At 55.8% G+C, this 20,713-nt stretch overlaps 1 protein-coding gene across 1 annotated transcript; it reads right to left on the bottom strand.

Moving 5' to 3' along the window:
* Positions 1 to 462: 462 nt before the first annotated feature.
* SPOP (speckle type BTB/POZ protein) lies at positions 463 to 19,491 on the bottom strand. Its single transcript, XM_040087239.2, has 10 exons — positions 19,242 to 19,491; positions 11,532 to 11,665; positions 10,240 to 10,361; positions 8,852 to 9,003; positions 8,318 to 8,445; positions 5,728 to 5,905; positions 5,028 to 5,083; positions 4,404 to 4,526; positions 2,298 to 2,440; positions 463 to 670 (listed from the first exon to the last, which is right to left on the bottom strand). The coding sequence occupies exons 2-10, from the start codon at positions 11,607 to 11,609 to the stop codon at positions 526 to 528; spliced, it is 1,125 nt and encodes a 374-aa protein (XP_039943173.1). The 5' UTR covers positions 11,610 to 11,665; positions 19,242 to 19,491; the 3' UTR covers positions 463 to 525.
* Between the last annotated feature and the right edge of the window lie 1,222 nt (positions 19,492 to 20,713).

Raw genomic sequence — 20,713 nt, 5'->3', positions numbered from 1 at the left:
TTTTTCTTTTTTTTCCCTGTTTGCAGTGGACACACAAGTGCTAAAAAAAACAGCAAATTCATCTCCCGGCCGAGGGCAGCGGGGTGTGGGGGGCGGCACACGCACGTCCAGCTCGGCTCCGCCGCCAGGACTTTGGGAACGTTTGCCGTGAATACCCGCGGATTTCCCCTCGGGGGAATTCCTCCCCAAAGCCGGGGGCGATTGGAGCCCGCGCTCCTTCCCGGAGCGAGCCGAGTCCCGCGGCCCGGGCGTCCCGCGCACGCAGAGCCCCGGGCCGGGAAGGGGCCGGATCCCGAGCCCGGAGGGCCTCGGGCGGGTGCGAGGGAACACAACAGACACAGGGAATCGCGGGAACAGCCCCAGAGCCCACCCTCCCCCCTTTTCCCAAAGTTCCTGGGCGCTGTGGGACGGAGCCCGGGCGCGGCGCGGAGCGGCCTCTCCCCGAGCTCGGCGGGCGGGGCCGGGCAGCGGCGGCAGCGGCGGCCGGGGCCGCTTCCAGAAAAGCTCGGGAGCGGGGAGCGCGGCTTAGGATTGCTTCAGGCGCTTGCGGGGCGGGCCCAGGAACGGGCACTGCGCCGAGGCCAGCGAGCGATAGGCCTCGGCCACCAGGTGCGGGTGCGACACCACCATGGACTTCCAGCCGGACGTCTCCATCACGTCCGAGGCGTGGCTGAAACACACACGGAGCTGCTCAGGGACCGGGAAAAACGGGAACCGGGAGAGGGATAAATGGGAGTGGGATAGCCGGGGATGGGGTAAACGGGAACCGGGAGAGGGATAAATGGGAGTGGGATAGCCGGGGATGGGGTAAAAGGGAACCGGGAGAGGGATAAATGGGAGTGGGATAGCAGGGAATGGGGTAAATGGGAACCGGGAGAGGGATAAATGGGAGTGGGATAGCCGGGGATGGGATAAACAGGAACCGGGAGAGGGATAAATGGGAGTGGGATAACTGGGGATGGGGTAAACGGGAACGGGGAGTGGGATAAATGGGAGTGGGATAGCAGAGAATGGAGTAAACGGGAATGGGGAGAGGGATAAATGGGAGTGGGATAACTGGGGATGGGGTAAACGGGAACGGGGAGTGGGATAAATGGGAGTGGGATAGCAGAGAATGGAGTAAACGGGAATGGGGAGAGGGATAAATGGGAGTGGGATAACTGGGGATGGGGTAAAAGGGAATGGGGACTGGGATAACCAGGAATGGGGATCAGGATCAGGCACTGGGATAACTGTGAGCAAAGCGAGATTAGGGATTGGGATAACAGGAATCAAGGGACCAGGATAACCAGGAACAAACTGGGACCAGGGACCGGGATAACCAGGAACAAACTGGGACCAGGGACTGGGATAACCAGGAACAAACTGGGACCAGGGACTGGGATAACCAGGAACAAACTGGGACCAGGGACCAGGATAACCAGGAACAAACTGGGATCAGGGACCAGGATAACCAGGAACAAACTGGGACCAGGGGAATATCGGGAGCAGCCCTAGAGGTTGTTCCCAGGGCCTGAGGAGTGCGGGGGTTTCCTCCTCCTGGGCTCTCTCAGGTGTCGGAGGGTTTGGCCCCATTTTAGGCTCAGAATTCCAGAGGAAAAGCTGCAGCAGGTTCCAGGTGGGATGGCAGAACACGGAGCTCATCCCAGCCCCAGCTCCCGGCGCAGGGATGGTTCGAATCGATATAAAAAGCACGGAAAGGACTGCAGCGAGTGACAGGAATGTTCTGTTTATTAAAGCTTGGCAGGGATTTTCCATCTGCTGCTGGGCTGAGAGCCGGAATCAATCCCTGGGCATCAAATCATGGAATGCTTTGGGGTGGGAGGACCTTAAGGCTCACCCAGCTCCCCGGGCAGGGATGGCTCCTGCTCTCCCAGGCTGCTCCCGGGAGGATTCCAGGATCACAACTCCCTGATCCTCCCTTCCCTGCAAGTCCTGGTGATCCCAGGAAGCTCCAGAGCAGCTCCCAGGCTGTTCCCACTCTGGACAATGCCAGGGCATGAGACTGACCTGGGTCTGGGGCAATTCCACACGTGGAATGCTGGATAAATCATGGATCACAGGGACAAAGCTCAAAAATAACAGGAGAACCTTCCCTGCACGGGCTGGAGCAGGAGTGGGAGCCCTTCCCTGCTCACAGGGATCATTTAACAACCATCCCTGGAACCCTGGGATTGCTGGGAAGGAGCCCAGGCTGGGATCGATTGGAGCGAGCAGGGAAAAAGGGAAGGGGAAAGGGGAAAAGGGGGAAAAGGGGGAAAAGGGGAGGGTTTGTCCATCCTGGAGCAATTACTCACTAATTAATGAAGTCCACGGCCTGGGTTTTGAGCTGGTCTGCGCTGTGCAGGTCAGCCAGGATCAGGATCTCAGCCGCGTTCTCCACGGACAGGTTACTGCAGAGAGCATCCTCACACATCACCTTCAGCCTCTCCAGGGCATACTGGGGACAAAACCATGGAATTACACCTGGAATTACACCTGGAGTTACACCTGGGCACTGCAGAGAGCATCCTCACACGCCACCTTCAGCCTCTCCAGGGCATACTGGGGAAAAAACCATGGAATTACACCCGGAATTACCCCTGGAATGTTCTGTGCCCTGAGCTGGGATCCGTTGGTGGGATCCTCGCCCTGGGGTGGGCTCCATGGCTATAAATGGATTTCTGGATTGATTTTTGCTCTGACTGAGATCTCCCGGTGCCAGGATTGGGTTTAAACACAGAATTCCAGCTCCTGAGCCCCGTTTTCCCTCAAGCCTGGCTGATAACAGAGGCAGAGCACTCCGAGTTTTCTCTGGCAAACTGAGCGGGCAAATCAAATTCCTTTGCTAATCTGTCTCAATAAATAAAGCGCTTTCTGGGGCCAGCCATGGGTTTGGATAATTGCCTGTCAGAAATGCAACAAATAGAGCCGGGCACCCTCCAGCCGGAGAGGGAACATTCTCCTCCATGTATCCACTTTTAAAGTCCTTTTTTTTTTTTTTTTTGCTACAGTTAACTCATTTTTAATTGCACTGTTGGCCCAGAGTGGCCACTCCGGGCTCTCGGCAGCGACATTTCCCTTTCCTCCTTTTCGAATTCCACCCGGGCTCCCCCCAGCCTCCTGCACAGGGAGCTCCTGAAGTTGGAATTTGGGTTGGTTTGGGGCTAATTATGGCTTTTTTCCCTAAAAAAGAGCTCAGAGGGAGCAGCCTCAGTCCCCGGGGTAAATATTGGATGCTTGGTGCACTTTCATGGAGGAATTCCTCAATTTTTTTTATTCCTGCTTTTAAGGCACACAATGAGCTGGAAAGGGAAAGCGAAGCCGCGTTAGAAAGGCAGGGAAGTCGGAATTAAAACTCTGCCTGCCCTCGTGCTGCTCCTCCTGGAGGAGCTGGGAGCCCCCAGTGAATAGCTGGGAATGTTGGATAGATGTGGGGAGCCAGCCCTGGAATCTCCTGGCTCTGATTCCCACCCCGATCCCGGCTGGAATGGGGATTCTCCTCCCGCTTTGGGATGGACACAAAGGGTCACAAAGCACCCCCAGGCCAAATCCCCAGGCCAGGAGAATCCCAGGAGCAGGGAGAATCCCAGGAGCAGGGAGAATCCCAGGAGCATGGAGAATCCCAGGATTTCAGGAGCATGGAGAATCCCAGGAGAAGGGAGAATCCCATGATTTCAGGAGAAGGAATAATCCCTGGATTCCAGAGACTTCACCATGTTCTCACCCCCAGGGCAGGGGGGAGAATCCTGCAATTCTGAGCCATTCCAGGGATAAATCCAGGATTCAGGCTCCAGATCGGATCTTTCTGCAGCACTTTTAAGGGAAAAGAAAAAAAAAAAAAAGAAAAGAAAAAAAAAGGGAATAGTTTGGGTTATAAATGATGGATTTTCAGGAGTTAACAGAGCTCCCACTCCCATCCCTGGGGCTGCCTGGAGGAGGCAGAGCCTCAGGGAATTCCAGCAGAAAAACACAACACCACTTCTCCCCCTGGATCTCCAGAGTCTCAGGGCTGGCAGGAGGCAGGGCAGGAGGAGAACTGTCTGTCCAGACCCAGCACTGCTCCAGGGGTTTGGGAATAACCACATGGAAAAACACCCCCGGGTCTGCTCTGTAATTGTCTCCTTGGCCCAGCTCGGAGCACGCTGAGCAGGCTCTGCTGGGAGCTCCAAAAAATCCTTCTAAACGAACAGCAGAGCAGAAATTCCTGATGGTTTAATGGGAAGATCTGCAGCAGAGTCCTCTGGAAGCTGCAAAAATGTTTAAAAATGAGCAGCGGAGACAGAAATTCCTGGTGGATCTCCGGCTGTGCGGCTCCAGGTGTGCTCTCTGTCCATCTGACGGTCCAGGTGCGCTCCCAGGTTTCCCTGAAAGCTCCAGTTCCGTGGGTTTCCCATCCCAGCATCCATAAATCCCGAGTTTACCTTGTCAGCAGCTGCCAGCAGATCATCAGCCATCTTGTCCAGGTTTGGGGCCTTCCCGGTGTAGATGAAACACATCATCTCCTTAAAAACCTCGGGCTCCACGTCGTTGATCTCCACCCGGTTCTGCAAGGGGCAAACGGAGATTTTTGGGGTCTGCCAGGGGGATCCAGGGATCCCTGACCCCAAAACCCCAGCGTGAGGGGGAATGGGGTACAGGAGAGGGACTGGAAAAAGAAAGGGGAAAAGGAGAGGGAAAGGAGAGGGAAAAGGAGAGGGAAGAGGGAAGGGAAAAGGGGAGGGAAAAGGAGAAGGAAAGGAGAAGGAAAGGAGAAGGAAAGGTGAGGGACAGGAGGAGAAAAGGAGAGGGAAAGGAGGGGGAAAGGAGGGGAAAAGGAGGGAGAAGAAGGAGAAAAGAGGGGGAAAAGAGAGGAGGAAAAGCAAACAGTGGCTGCAGTAAGAACAAGTCTAAGCTGTATCCCACATTCTCCACTTCTCCCTCCCTCCCCAGCCTCTCTCCCAAGGGGACCAAGGGACAGTTGATCCCAGCTCCTGCAGGAGCAGAGGAGCAGCTCCAGGTGCCAGGGGATCACCCGCAGCAGGAACATTCTCCCCCTGGGCTCTCACCTTTTTGCTCTCCTCCATCTCGTGCTCGAACATGGCGCTGAACACGGGCGAGCGCGCTGCCGAGGGAACGGAACCGGGAATGTTGGATCTGCTGGGAAGGGCTGGCTGCTGCTCCCAGCACTCCCCACCAGGCTCCCGCATTCCCAGAGAAGCCTTGGCTGCTCCTGGGTCCCTGCAAGTGTCCCAGGCCAGGCTGGGCAGGGCTTGGAGCGGCCTGGGACTGTGGGGGGGTCCCTGCCCACTGGGTGGGATTCAATCCCCTCCAATCCAGCCCGTTCCAGGATTCTGTGGACTGGACGGAGTTAAAGGGGATTTTCTGGACCATTCCCTCCATCCCAAATCAAACATTCCCTCCATCCCAAACCAAACATTCCCTCCATCCCAAACCAAACCATTCCCTCCATCCCAAAGCATTCCCCCATTCCCCCATCCCAAACCATTCCCTCCATCCCAAACCAAACCATTCCCTCCATCCCAAACCAAACCGTTCCCTCCATCCCAAACCATTCCCCCATTCCCCCATCCCAAACCATTCCCCCATCCCAAACCATTCCCTCCATCCCAAACCAAACCATTCCCTTCATCCCAAAGCATTCCCCCATTCCCCCATCCCAAACCATTCCCCCATTCCCATCCCAAAGCGTTCCCCCGTTCCCCAGACCGTGTTCCCGTTCCCGTTCCCGTTCCCAGGCAGCCCCACCTGCCAGGATTGCCTTGTGGCCCTTGAACTCCTGGCCGGCCACGCAGAGGCAGCAGTCGGTGAAGCGCGAGTTCTCCCAGAGCCCGCCCAGCTCGTCGGCCAGGCGGCACTCGGGCACCTTCACCATGTTCATGGTGTTCTGGCCCGAGATGTTCACCGAGTCCTGCACCACGCTCACCTGCGGGACACGGGCACTCAGGCACGGCCGGGCACCGAGGGGTTAAAAATGTCCTGATCCCTGCACCTGGGTGTCCATCCCAAACCCCAAATCCCAAACCCCTAACCCCAAACCCTGCCAGGTCCAGGCACCAGGGGTTAAGTGTCCTGATCCCTGCACCTGGGTGTCCATCCCAAATCCCAAATCCCAAATCCCAAACCCTGCCAGGTCCAGGCACCAGGGTTTAAAAGTGTCCTGATCCCTGCACCTGGGTGTCCATCCCAAATCCCAAATCCCAAACCCCAGCAGGTTCAGGCACCGGGGAGTTAAAAATGTCCTGCTTCTAAAGGGTCCTTTGTGGGGATCCCTGCACTAGGATGTCCATCACAAATCCCAAATCCCAAACCCCATCAAGTTCAGGGACCAGGGGGTTAAAAATATCCTGCTTCCAAAGGATCTTTTGTGGAGATCCCTGCACCAGGGTGTACATCCCAAATCCCAAATCCCAGCAGGTTCAGGCTCCAGGGAGTTAAAAACACCCCATTTCTAAAGGATCTTTGCAGGGATCCCTGCACCAGGGTGTCCCTCCCAAATCCCAAATCCCAAATCCCAAACCCCAGCGGCTTTCCCTGCCGGCCCCACGCTGACAGCATGTCCGTGCTATCACGAGAAGGTTTCTGGAGGAAGTGGAACCGGATTTTTGCTCTTTCCCGATTTTTTCCAGACACCACACCTGACCCAGTTTCTCCCTCCAGCACTGTGAAACCTCCCCAGTCAATAATGCAGGAGCCACGGCTCCAGGGGGAAGGAGGGAAGCACGGAGCTCCCGGAGCCCGGCACGGAGCCCGCAGGACACGGCCTGAGCCCTCAGCGCCATCCCGCTGCTCCTTCCAGGGGAGCCGAGCGTCCCAAACCACCACAGACCCGCTCCGGACCCAGCCGAACCAGCCCAGGAGGGAGGGAGGGAGGTCTGGAGGAGGCGGATTCCCAATCCCTGCTCCAAAGCTGAGGAGTCTCCCCCAGAAGGGCCCGGCTGGGAGCAGCCGTGGCTAAACCCGGGAGAATCACAGCTGCAGCAGAGGCCAATTAGCAAATTAATTAATTTGTGGGGATTAATTGTGCCCTGCTGCCATCAGGAGTGATGGAGGGGATGGCAGGGAAGCAGAGGTGAGGCCGTTCCCTGGATTTGCTCTCCAGCCCGAGGTAAATCCCAGTTCCTCTGGAGCAGCAGCCAAGGGAGAGCAAGGACAGCCAGGGAAGGTCCAGAGGGAAAGGAGAAGGGAAGAAGGAAGTGAGAGAAAGGAAAATGGAAAATGGAAAATGGAAAATGGAAAATGGAAAATGGAAAATGGAAAATGGAAAGGAAAGGAAAGGAAAGGAAAGGAAAGGAAAGGAAAGGAAAGGAAAGGAAAGGAAAGGAAAGGGGAAAACAATCCCAGCCTTGGATGCCAAACTAGGTAAGGATTTGTTTCTGCCATGCCAGACTTTCCTTTCTTCTCCCATTTTGTGTTGAAGGGAGGGCTCCCTCCATCCCCAGGAATTTCTGCTGCTGATTAAACATCCTTGAGATGTTTGTTCATTTAAAAATGTGCATGCTTGTGACGGCAAAAAAAAACCCAAAAACAAACCAAACATCCCCCCCCAAAATATCCCAGCTGTCAGAGGACTTTGAAGCACTTCTTTTATACCTGAAAGAAAACACAGCAAAAGAAAAGACTCCCAGGAAAAAAAAAAACAAAAACAAAAAAAACCCACCACAGTGCAAGGAGAGAACAACTTGTTCTGCTCTCTTCTGGCAAAAAAAAAAAAACAGCTCCAGGAGGGGGTTTGCAGTTAAAAAGACAATGGGAGTGAGGCAGAAGAAGCTCTGAAGATGCTAAATTAGAGTTTCTATTTGCTCATTAAGGTTTTTCAACTTAAATCTCTGGGTTTGGAAATAACTGGCTTCATCTTCGCCTGGAACAGCACGAGTGAAATAATAATGATGATGTTGTAGGAAAACCACAAACACAACGAACAGCAAATGGTGATTACTGTAAAAAACCCCTTTTCCTCCCGTTTTTCTCTCTGCTGGCTGTGCAGACGCGTTGAAGGAAATCGAGAGAAGCTCTCCTTCATCGAGCAGGGCACTTCCCAGCGCTGCCATCATCCCAATCCCAGGCGAGCCCCAAATCAGGGAGCAGAAACAGAGGGATGGGAAACACCAAAGCACCGGGAAATGATCACCAAACCTGCCCAGCCGCCAGCAGCACCCCGGGGAAAAACCCAGCAGGAAGCAGAGGGATGGAGCAGGTGGGGAAGGGCCGGGCTCAGGACATCCAGCAGCGATCCCGACCCCGATCCCGACCCCGATCCCGACCCCGACCCCGCAGGAGGCGCCGAGGGAAGGCTGAGCCCTGCCTGGGGCTGTGTGGGGCGGGGAGCAGGGCTCACCTCACAGAACAGGGTCAGTTTGTCATCGGGCAGGAGCCCGTTGGCCTCGTCCAGCAGGAAATCTCTCCTGATGAACTTCTTGAAGCCCCAGTCCTTGCCTTGCACGAAGCGATAGGCGCGCTGGCTCTCTGCGGGATAGGCCTGGCTTAACCCGGGCACAGCAAAGCCCAGACCCGGGCCCAGCGCACCCCAGGAGGGGTTCCACTCATTCCCAGAGGGCTTCCACTCATTCCCAGAGGGCTTCCACTCATTCCCAGAGGGTTTCCACCCACCCAGAGCGGTTCCACTCATTCCCAGAGGAGTTTCACTCACCCAGAGGGGTTCCACTCATTCCCAGAGGGGTTCCACTCATTCCCAGACGGGTTCCACTCATTCCCAGCAAGGATTCCATCCAACCAGAGAGGTCTCACTCACCCCAGGAAGGGTTTTCCACACTCAGAAGGGTCTCACTCACCCCAGGAAGGGTTTCACCCATCCAGAGAAGTCTCACTCACCCCAGGAGGGGTTTCCCAGCCCCAGAGGGGTCTCACTCACCCATGGCCTTGGTCTCCTCTCCCTTGGCGTTGAGGATGGAGAACTTGAACTTGGCCCTGACCTCGCTCTTGGGGCAGCTCACCAGCAGCAGGTACAGGGACAGGTAATCCTTGCTCTCCTCGTCCAGGCCCTTGGGGTTCACACGTAAACACCTGGAAATGTGGGATTGGGAATGCTGCCAGGTCAGGGAGGCCTCGAAAGGATTGGGATTTTCACGTTCGAGGGATGATGATGAGGCCCAGGGGAGCGGAGCTGCACCTCCACGCTGAGAAAAACACCCAGGAACCCTGGGCAAGCCAACAAATCCCCAGGGGAAAGAGCAGGGAGAAGGGCTGCAATGGCTGAGAAACCCCCTGGATACCGACCCTCGCAAAAGGGAAGTGAAATCAATCAAATGGAGGGAATGGGTTTGAGGAAGCGCAACAAACGCAGAGAAATTGTTGATAAAATTTCCACTGAGCCAGCTGCGAGGAACAAGGGATTTCTGGAAGGCTGGTGGTTCTTTAAAGAAAGAAAAAAAAAACAAAAAAACCCAACCAGGGTTAAAAGGAAAAACTCCTCCTGTGTGAAGAAAAGGCAGGAAGAGGCTTTTCCATGACCTGAAACTCGACACAGAATCCAGCAAGAACAAAAAGCAGACAGATAATGAACGGTTCCCACACACAGGGACCAAATCCACAGCTCCAGAGGTTCCAGGGGAGCAGAGGGGACAAAGGTGACAGGAACAAAGGCAGGCCAAGGGAAGCACAGCCCTGCCACCCGAAGGACAGAACTCACACCGTATCACAGGGATACAGCTCGTCCAGGGGCTGCTTTCCCACCACCTGCACTGGAGAGGGGAACTCTGAACCACTCAGCCTCGGGATAAAAGCAGGAATGAGAGCCCAGGGATGCACCGGGACACGGCTCAGAGCAGACACGGGCTCTGAGCAAAGTCCACTCCGAGTTACTGGAAATGGCTGAGGGCTCAGGGAAGATAAGGAAGGTTTAGAGGAAAGGGAAAGGCCCCAGACGAGGTCAGCCTGAAGAGGCAGCAGCTCGTGGGCAGGAGCAGGGAGAGGACATTGGCACTCCCCTCCTCCCTGCGCTCTCCACGGCCACAAAAATCTGCCGCTGGCAGGGAGGCAATTCACAGCAGGGAAAATTCACTTCTGAGCCCCAGGGAGTGCGAGGGGCTGGAACTGGGAGGGTGGCATGGGCTGTGCACCCTCACAGGTCACCTGGATTTGTCACACTGATCTGTCCTGGAGGTAAATCTGGTTTGTGTGCGAGCACTGTCGAGGCACGGGGGCTCCGTGTGCGGGATAACGATGTTTTTGTGCCTCCCCTCCGCCCCAGCCCCCAAAGCCCACCCCAGCTGGGATGAGCCCCCCTCCCTCGGCTCTCACCACTTGAGTTTGTCGTTGGCTCCAGAGGAAAAGGTCGAGCTCTTGATGACCTCCCCCATCTCCTCCCGGCAGAAGCTGAAGTTGTTGATGGTCCACATGTAGGAGAACTTCACCACCTTGATCTGCAGGGAGAGAACAGCAGCTTTGGGGCCGTCCTGCCCGCCCCAGAGGGACAAAGCGCAGCCCCACGGCCCCGGGTGGGGCACCTGGGAAAGGCCCTGGGGCTCCAGGAGCTCCTGCAGCGTGGGGCTGGTGTAACCGCTGTGTAACTGCTGTGTAATTGCTGTGCAACTGCTGTGTAACTGCTGTGACTGCTGTGACTGCTGTGCAACTGCTGTGACTGCTGTGTAACTGCTGTGTAACTGCAGTGTAAACTGCTGTGATTGCTCTGTGTGTAACTGCCCTGTGTGTGACTGCTCTGTGTGTAACTGCCCTGTAACTGCTGTAATTCCTGTGTGTAACTGCTGTGTAACTGCAGTGAATGCTGAGTGTAACTGCCATAATTGTCCTGTGTGCGTGATAGTACGTGTGCAATTGTGTGTAACTGGAGTGTGTGACTGCTGTGTGTAACTTCTGTAATTCCTGTGTGTAACTGCCGTAACTGCCCTGTGTGTAACTCTCTGTGTGTAACTGCAGTGTGTAACCCTCTGTGTAACTGCAGTGTGTAATTGCACACCCAGAGCCAGGAAAGCAGCAGCGCTGACCTGTGTGTAACTCCAGTGTGTAACTCTCTGTGTAACTGCACACCCAGAGCCAGGAAAGCAGCAGTGCTGACCTGTGTGTAACTGCAGTGTGTAATTGCACACCCAGAGCCAGGAAAGCAGCAGTGCTGACCTGTGTGTAACTCCAGTGTGTAACTGCAGTGTGTAATTGCACACCCAGAGCCAGGAAAGCAGCAGCGCTGACCTGTGTGTAACTCCAGTGTGTAACTGCAGTGTGTAATTGCACACCCAGAGCCAGGAAAGCAGCAGCGCTGACCTGTGTGTAACTCCAGTGTGTAACTGCAGTGTGTAACTGCACACCCAGAGCCAGGAAAGCAGCGGTGCTGACCTGTGTGTAACTGCAGTGTGTAACTGCAGTGTGTAACTGCACACCCAGAGCCAGGAAAGCAGCAGCGCTGACCTGTGTGTAACTGCAGTGTGTAACTCTCTGTGTAACTGCAGTGTGTAACTGCACACCCCAGAGCCAGGAAAGCAGCAGCGCTGACCTGTGTGTAACTGCAGTGTGTAACTGCAGTGTGTAACTGCAGTGTGTAACTGCACACCCAGAGCCAGGAAAGCAGCAGTGCTGACCTGTGTGTAGCACCAGCTCTCGGCCACGGGCCCGCTGGACATCTCTGCCGGAGGGGGGGGACTCGGCACCCTGGACATCGCCAGCTTGGAACCGGGCAGGGGGCACAGGCAGCAGGGAACGAGCTCAGCTGCACCTGGGGACAGAGAAAACACCAAACTGAACAGCCAGCATGGAAATGGGAGCTGAGCTGCACCTGGGGACAGAGGGAAAACACCAAACTGAACAGCCAGCATGGAAATGGGAGCTCAGCTGCACCTGGGGACAGAGAAAACACCAAACTGAACAAGCAGAGCTGAACTACACCTGCTGAGAGAGAGAGAAACCATCAGATCCAATAACCAGCATGGAAATGGAGCTGAGCTTCACCTTTGGAGAGAGAGGAACCATCAGAACCGACAAGCAGCACAGGAATGGGGAGCTGAGCTGTACCTGGGGCACAGAAACCATAGAAACCAGCAGCCAGCACAGCAATGGGAGCTGGGCTGCGCTTGGGGGGCACAGAGAGACAGAAACCATCAGAACCGAGGGTAAATCCAACCAGCTCCAGCGGGGTTCAATCTGCCAGCACACGGATTTCTCTCTGCCCTCTCAACGCCTCCGGGAAAGGTTTCAGCCAGCCGTCGGACACAAAGCAGCCCGGAGCCGAGGCTGCAGCCCGAGAGTGAGGGATTTGGCAGAGGGAAGAGCCCGGGCCGAGCCTTCTGCTCAGGGCTTTGTGTCCTGACACGGAGCAGCAGCGGCGGCCAGGGAGGGTTTTTGGGATCGGCCACCTGTCTGCACGCTGAGCAGCAAGATGGTCAGGGGTGGAAAGGCTTCAGCAGGAGGAAAGGCAGGGGATAAACGGATAAACCATGAGAGTGGGCCGTGCAACTGGACTGTGGTGGTAAAACTGGCAGTAAATTTCAGTGGTTGAGCTTTTAGCCAGCGCCTTTTTACTCGCCGCGACGCAAGGTATTCTGATCTCTGAAAATGCAACTTTTACTTAAGAGGAGTTAAAAGGATGGATTAAAAAAAAAAAAAAAAAAAAAAAAAAAAAAAAAAAAAAAAAAAAAAAAAAAAACCACCAAAAAAAACACCAAACACCCAACTTAAAATAACTTTGGAATCCTCTGAAACAGCGATTCCACGGCTCCTCCATGCAGCCCTGGCCAGAAGGTGGGAAAGAAACCTCCAGGCACAACCAGCTCCTGGTCCCTGACAGGGAATTCTCCATTATCTGTGTTTGCCTGCTCAGCACACTTGAGATATCCCCAGGTGTCACCTCCCCAGCAGCGCTGGCACCTCTGGAAAAAGCACGGCAGGCGCAGAGCTTTGAGGGAAATATTTGGGAAATAATTCAGATATCACAGCTCGGGAGAGGCAGGGACGCATGTCAGGCACGGGCAGAATACCAAAACACAGGAAACAAAACAGAAAATATTGTTTTATGGCCCTGTGTGTACAGCGAGAGTTTGCTACTCCTTGGCTCTAAATAACAAACTCCTCCTGCCTCTGGCCGGAGTTAAAATCCCAGCTCAGAGCAGAGCCGTTCTCACCCCATTCCCAAGCACTTCCAGATGGAGACATTCGATCCGAGGGGCAGAGCCGGAGCAGCCTGGGGGAGCACAGGAAATGTTCCCTCGTCACCCGCTCCTGCCAAAATCCCCTCAGCGCAGCTCTGCCACCGGCACGGAACCTCACCTGCCACAGGTGGGCACAGAAACCCGCCAAAGAACCCCGCAACACGCCCCGAAACCGCCGCACTTTCGCCCCAAAATTCCGTCATCTTCTGCTTGCCGGGATAAACCAGCTCCCTCCTAAGAAAGCCCGCAGAAATTCCCGGGTATTTTCACTTCCAGCCAGGTTTATTCACGGCAAAGGAACTCGGGGGAGGCTGGGAAGGAAGGAGGTTTTTAATTGAGGGTTTCAAAAGCTGAGTGGCTGCTCCTGGGGCCAGCGAAGCATCAAAGAGCGCCCGGGAACGGCGCGGGGAGAGGCGATAATTGGAGCAGGAAAACAAGGGAAGAGGCAGGAAAAGCTCCTTTACCTCCCTGCATCCTTCAAAGCCTCAGGAAGGACGGCGGAAGGCTGGGATTGGAAAAGGGGGAAAAAGGGGGAAAAAGGGGGAGAAAGGGGAAGAACAAGCCACGGAGCTGGGAATGACGCCATGGAGCTGGGAATGACCCCATGGAGATGGGAATGACCCCATGGAGCTGGGAATGACGCCATGGAGCTGGGAATGACCCCATGGAGATGGGAATGACGCCATGGAGCTGGGAATGACCCCATGGAGATGGGAATGACGCCATGGAGCTGGGAATGACCCCATGGAGATGGGAATGACGCCATGGAGATGGGAATGACGCCATGGAGCTGGGAATGACGCCATGGAGATGGGAATGACGCCATGGAGATGGGAATGACCCCATGGAGATGGGAATGACCCCACGGAGATTGGAATAATCCCACGGAGATTGGAATAACCCCATAGAACTGGGAGTGACCCCATGGAGCCAGGAGTGAATCCATGGAGATGGGAGTGACCCCATGGAGATGGGAGTGACCCCATGGAGATGGGAGTGACCCCACGGAGATGGGAATGACCCCACGGAGATGGGAATGACCCCACAGAGCCGGGAGTGAATCCATGGAGATGGGAATGACCCCACAGAGCCGGGAGTGACCCCACGGAGCCGGGAGTGACCCCACGGAGCCGGGAATGACCCCTGAGCATTGGCAGCACTGGAGATCAGTGACCACACCTTCCCTCTGGAAAACATCCTGGCCCAGGATTCCCCAGCACTGGAACAGCTCCTGCCTGCAGCCCATCCCACCGGGAATGTTCTCCAGGCAGGAAGAGCCCTTCATTTCCCACCTGACTTCGGTGGATCTCCTCCCTGCCCTGGAGCACGAGGGGGAAGGAGATGGGAATCAGATCCCAACCAGCCTCCCTCCAGCCCCTCAGCCCTGTTTCCATCAAGGGTATCACATGGATTTCGATAAGGTGTGAAACGTCTGCTGGCATAATTTAATAATTTTACATTCATATAAGAAAATCACATTAATCACACCCTGAAAATAATAATTGTGGCCCTCCCCTGCACCTGTATTTGAATATCCCAACTGTCCTGGACTAGGATTATTGGATTAATGAGACAAAGAGCAAAGAAAAGATCGTCGTGAGATATTCTGTATTTAATACGTTTTTAATAATAAAAATAAAAGGAATAAAAGCCTGGGCCAGAGGCACTGGATGCCTGTTCCTGCTGGTGACACCTCCAGAGGGTGTGCAAGGTGCTGCCTTCTCCCTGCTTTGGGATTAATGCTTTAATTTGTGCTGTAAACAAACAAATAAATCACCTCTAAAACACACAGGCTGTAAATATTTACTGCTGGGGAACACCAGGACTTTATTGTGGGTTTGGGGAGGTTGGCACCCACCTAAAGCAAGGGGAGTTCCCAGGATACAGCCAGGAGGCCCCTGCAGTGCTGGAGATTTGCTGGTCAAAATTCCACAATATCCCCTGGAAACCCCGGAGAGTTCCCTGGGATGCTCCTGGCTGGAGGCTGAGGTCAGGAGGGGCAGAACCTGGGGATTCTCCGGGAGTGGGAACAGCCCCAGAGAGGAAATCCTGGGATATCTGTGCCCTGAATGCAGGAAAAACCCTTCTAGAGAATTGCAGAGAATTCTGAGAATCCACCCCACAGGAACAGCGGGGTCTGAGCACAACCTGCTGCAAATTCTGGGGGGGAAACACACCCCAGAGGAAATGCAGGCAGCAGCACAAGGGGAGCATTCCCTGGGATCTGAGCCCCGGGAGCACCCCCAGCCCTCCCTGCACCCCAGCAAGCGCCGGAGGATGTGGTCACCACAAAAACGGGTTTTGAGTGCTGGGAGGGGAAGGGAAGGGAAGGGAAGGGAGGCCTCGGTACCTGCGAACGCCAGGCTGAGGAAACAAAACTGGATTAGCTCGGGGGCTCTCCCCTCTCTGTTCTCAAAGCAAAGCTGCTCTCCACAGTCCTGCTCTGGTTTGGGGATTGCTGCTGATTTCTGGAGCAATGTGGGCAGAGCAGTAATTAAAGCCACCCTCCAAAAACGACACAAATTTTCCAATTGACTTTTTCACCTTTTCATCTGTTTCGACAAACAAACTCGTACCTGTCCAGCTCTGAGTTCTCCCTGCTAAAGTCTCTTTCCTCTGCTCAGGTCTCGGTTTGCTCACAGCCCTGAGGAGATCTTCACATTTATGTTGATATTTGAGGTTCTGTCCCTGGGAATTCCGAACCCTTGGGCTGCAGGGAGAGGAGGAGGAAAGCCCCAAGCCGGCCCAGCTCCCCGTGTGAGCCCCACAAATAACTCTGGGGTGCTCCAGCCCCACTGCTGGGATGAGCTCTGGAGCTGTGGCTGGCCCCTGCACACCCAGAGGCCGTTCCCAGAGCCCCTGGAATGACCAGGCAGGGATTTCAGATTTCACCCGCTGAAAAGTCTCGGCATGACACGACCCAAAAGGTCACCACAAAATTCAGTGTTTATATCCTGAGCGCTCCAGAGTGGTTTCACCAATATCAGTGACCTCGCAAGGCGCCTAACAGCTAAAATGATTCCGTGTTCAGATGAAGCTCTGGAGTTGTGCTGTGTCTAGTCCTGCCCCAGGTGTGCACAAGGCCGTTCTCTGCTGCTGGAAAATGATTTCTGTTATCACAAGTTGGATCAATTTCCGAAGCCCCAGCGCTGCTGTGTTTGATTCACAGCGAGTGTGACACCAGCCCCAGCCCCAAATGCACAACTTAAACCTCGTGTTTGTGCCTAAAGCCATTTTAAAACCCTAAACCAGAGCCTTGCCAGGTTCCCCCTTGCCAGGAGGATCAGTAACACAGGCTGAGGAACGCTGAATTTCAGCCCTGTTTTCTCCAAAATCAGCAGATCCTCCTGGGCTCTGCGGCATCCATGGCCAAACCAGCACCTTCCAGATGGGAATGTTTAATGCCTGCCACGATCCTGGCTTTATGAACTCTACGGATGCCTAAAAATAAAGTTTATAAACTCCACAGATGCCTAAAAATAAACTTTATAAACTTCACAGATGTCTAAAAATCCCTGGAGCTGTGAGGCCAGCAACGCCTCAGATCACAACAGTGCAAGCCCTGCCTGCAGTCAGAGAATTCCCTCCCAGGAATTCCCAGGAATTCCCCAGGCACTGTCCACTCAGTGCTTTGGTGCCTTTCCATCCCTAAAAAAGTGGAGGGAAAACTCTGAAACAACCCCAACCTCCCCCAATTCCAGCTCATCCCTGCTCCGTGTTTTCCTCCTCCTCAGCCGTGAACAGCAGCACAGAGACTTCCAGAACATCTCATGGAATCCACAGGGATCACCCACAGCTCCTGGCCCTGCACAGGACATCCCCAAATCCCGTCCTGGGAGCTCCTGGAGCTCTCGGGAATGTGCCCGTTCCCTGGGGAGCTGTTCCGGTGCCCCACCACCCTCTGGGCCAAGAACTTTTGCCTGCAATCCACCCTAAATCCCTGAAATCCGGCCCAAATCCCTCCTGACACGGCCCTCGGCTCCTGCTCACCAGGGAGAAGAGCTCAACGCCCGATCACAACTCCACTCCTTCCTCCCACAGCCAGCAGCGACAGGACCATTTAAAACCACCAAAACAACAACAAAAAGAGAACCCAGCCTATTCCCGGATCAGCTTCTGAGCAGCTCAGGGGTACAGCCGCCTCTCCCCACAGCGGTTTCCTGCCCCGTCAGGTGTCCCTGGACCCGGGACATGTTTTTATTTCAGGGCTCTCCGCTCCCAGCACAGCTCCTGGACTGAGAATGAAGGAGCAGCTCTCTCAGTGAAAGCGTTTTGGCTGTTCCCGTTCGTTTATTTTGGGCTTTCTCCATTTTCTGACAGGTTTGATGTTGGTGGGTTTTTTTTTGTTTTTTTTTTTTTTTTTTTTTTTTTTTTTCCCTGTGTTTTCCTCTTTGCACCGAGCAGCAAACCCCCAGCACAGCGAGGCTGGGAGGAATCGGCCAGCAGATCTTACATAATCCTCCAGCAAATCCAGCCGGAGCCGGGCGGGGAGCAGGGATCCCACAGAATTCCCGTGGAGAATTCCCAGGCGTGGAGCTCCTCCAGCGCAGCAGCGGCTCCGGCCTGCACGGGGAACGGGAGCGCTCCCAGCTCCCCGCCCCACCTGGCACGGATAACTCGGGATGATCCTGGGGATGAGCTGCAAACCCCACAGGGAAACGCCAGGAGTTGAGGCTGGGACGTGCCCCGTCACTGGTGTCCCAAAAAATCCCACTGGGAACCAGCTCAGACCCCCAATCCCTGCCCAGGAGAGGCTCAGCTGCACTCCCAGATTAACCCCAGAGCCGCCCCAGTGGAAACTGGGACGGGAGCTGCTCACTTAACTGGGTTTAACATTTATCAGGGATATCGGCAGCACCGGAGCCTCCTCCACAGGAAAACAGCAGGAAATTGGAGTAACCACGGCACAAGAAACAATGAGGGGTTTTAAGCACTTCGGTGTGGGCTGGGCCAGCAGCGATGCCCTCGCTCCAACCCCCCTCCCTGGCCTGTGTTTGTGTCCAAATCCCCGAGATTCTGGGGAGAAAAGGGGTGGTTTTGTAACAGTAACTCTGCTCCAGAGAATCAGGCTGTCAAATGTGGGAACAGTTTCCATTTGATGGGCCCAGCTCTGTGCCAGAGTCCTCTGCTGATGCAGGGATGGGATGACACCCTCGGAGCGCTCCTGCTGCTGATCTCAACCCCAAATGTAACAAAGTACCAAAAAGGGAAAAAAAAACCCCAACAAACTGCAACTGTTTTTTCTTCACAACAACACGAGGGATAAAATGACACCAAATCTCTGCGGGCAGTTGGTGGGAAAATGTCACTGAAAGAGAAACTAGGTGGATGTTTTGCTTAAATAGTGTAGGGCTGGGAGTTCTGTTTTGTAAAGCACAAATAAGTGTAATTCTTCAGACTCTCACAGGGCTTCACAACAAGCCACTGCTTAGAACTCCAAAGGCGAAGCCGAAGAAAAGAGGAAATGAGGGAAAAGTGTTTCTTTTCCTTATGCCAGGACGATGGTCTAGAGCCACAACACGAACACATTCGGCAACGCTGACTTAGCTGGCACCAGATCTCATCACACCTGAGATTTTCCTGCCCCTCTGAGAACTCCTGTCAGACCCAGACGATTCCATCTCCCACTCCAGGCGCTCTCTTTTCCCCCTGGAACACCAGGAATGTGGACGATGCTTGGCAGCAGCACCAGCAGCGCTCCAGGATGGCCCCAGCTCCCCGGGAAAGGGAATTGTTTCCCTTTCCACACTGCAGGATGATGCACCATTTCCTCCAAACAGCACCACAGGCCCGACACTCGCCTGGGGAGCAGCAGCCGCGATCCCGGCTCTGATTCCCACCGAGCCCAACTTCCCTCCTGCCCCGGGGATGCGCCCAAGGTCCCGGCCAGGCCACGACCTGTCACCCCTCAGGGCCTGATGCTGCTCCTCATCCCAGCGCTCCCACTCGGGCCCGCTTCCCTTCCTGCCACTCGTGTTCCCTCACCCGGCTCCAGGCACGGCACAGCCCCTCTCCCCGAGCCCGGCGATCTCCAGCAATCCCCGCTCCAGGTTTTTCCCCAACTTTTCCCCTCCGCACCCGGTCCCTCAGGCCCTGCGCTCCCCCCCCCACACCCCCCCCTCACAACTCCTTCCCCTCCGCTCTCACCTCGCGGCCCGAGGAGCGGCCCCGCCGGCGGTGCGGCGCTGCTGGGAGGCCGGAGGGAGGCGGGGAGCGCTGCCCGGGCAGGTGCGGTGTGTGGGGACGGCCCCCGGACCCCGCAGCCCCCTCAGGAGACCACCAGCAGCAAGGGATCACTATTTGGCAGCATGTCCTCCCGGGCCGGTCTCCGCCGAGCGCGACCCGGGGATCACTATTGCGCAGGTGCCCGCAGCAGCCCAGCGCGCATGCGCGCGGTGCCGGGGCGGCGGTGGCGGGGGGGGGGCCGGGATATGGCGCTGCCCAGCGCTCCCCTCACGGCCGCGCACGCGCACTGCGGGGCTGGCGCCGCCGGCCACGCCCACCGCCCTTTATAGCCGCGCGCCCGTAGCGCGAGACCTCTCCCCCTCACACAGTCGCGAGCACGCGCGGCCGGGCGGGCTCCTGCGTTCCTGCGCAGGCGTTTGCTCGTACACATCACTTTGTGGCTGATCCCGTCCCTCCTGCCGTTCACAAACAGATCACTTTGTGGCAGGCGTGCCCTACGCGGCCCTGCCCCTCCTGCTGCCCCGCTGATGAATCCTCGTCTGGCAGCGCCGCTCAGCGTGCGCCGTGTCCCTCGCTGTCCCCGCTGTCGCAGTGCCGTTCCACCGCGGGGCTCTGGCTGCCCGTTGTCTGCCACAGAGCCCTGCTCCACACGGTTCTGGCAGGCGGCACCGCCTTCCCCCCGGCCCCAGGGAGGTGTCCGGGTGTGCCATCGCCCTTTTTCTGGCGGCTCCGTGAGGGGACACCTGCCTGAGGGAATGGCGGGAGCCATCTCCCCTCACGGTTCCCTGAGGGAAAACCTGCCTGAGGGAATGGCGGGAACCATCTCCCCTCACGGTTCCCTGAGGGAAAACCTGCCTGAGGGAATAAAGGGAACCATCTCCCCTCACAGATCCATAAGGGGAAACCTGCCTGAGGGAATGGCGGGAGCCATCTCCCCTCACGGTTCCCTGAGGGAAAACCTGCCTGAGGGAATAAAGGGAGCCATCTCCCCTCACGGTTCTGTGAGGGAAAACCTGCCTGAGGGAATAAAGGGAACCATCTCCCCTCACGGTTCTGTGAGGGAAAACCTGCCTGAGGGAATGGCGGGAACCATCTCCCCTCACGGTTCCCTGAGGGAAAACCTGCCTGAGGGAATAAAGGGAACCATCTCCCCTCACGGTTCCCTGAGGGAAAACCTTCCTGAGGGAATAAAGGGAACCATCTCCCCTCACGGTTCCCTGAGGGAAAACCTGCCTGAGGGAATGGCGGGAACCATCTCCCCTCACAGATCCATAAGGGGAAACCTGCCTGAGGGAATAAAGGGAACCATCTCCCCTCACGATTCCCTGAGGGAAAACCTGCCTGAGGGAATGGCAGGAACCATCACCCCATTCCTTCACGGCTCCATGAGGGGACATTTGCCTGAGGGAATGGTGGGAGCCATCTCCCCTCAC

The sequence above is a fragment of the Hirundo rustica genome, chromosome 27 (genome assembly GCF_015227805.2).
Source record: "Hirundo rustica isolate bHirRus1 chromosome 27, bHirRus1.pri.v3, whole genome shotgun sequence".
NCBI lineage: Eukaryota > Metazoa > Chordata > Aves > Passeriformes > Hirundinidae > Hirundo > Hirundo rustica.
The sequence above is the reverse complement of the archived record's forward strand: the minus strand, read 5'-3'. Positions and strand labels throughout refer to the sequence as shown.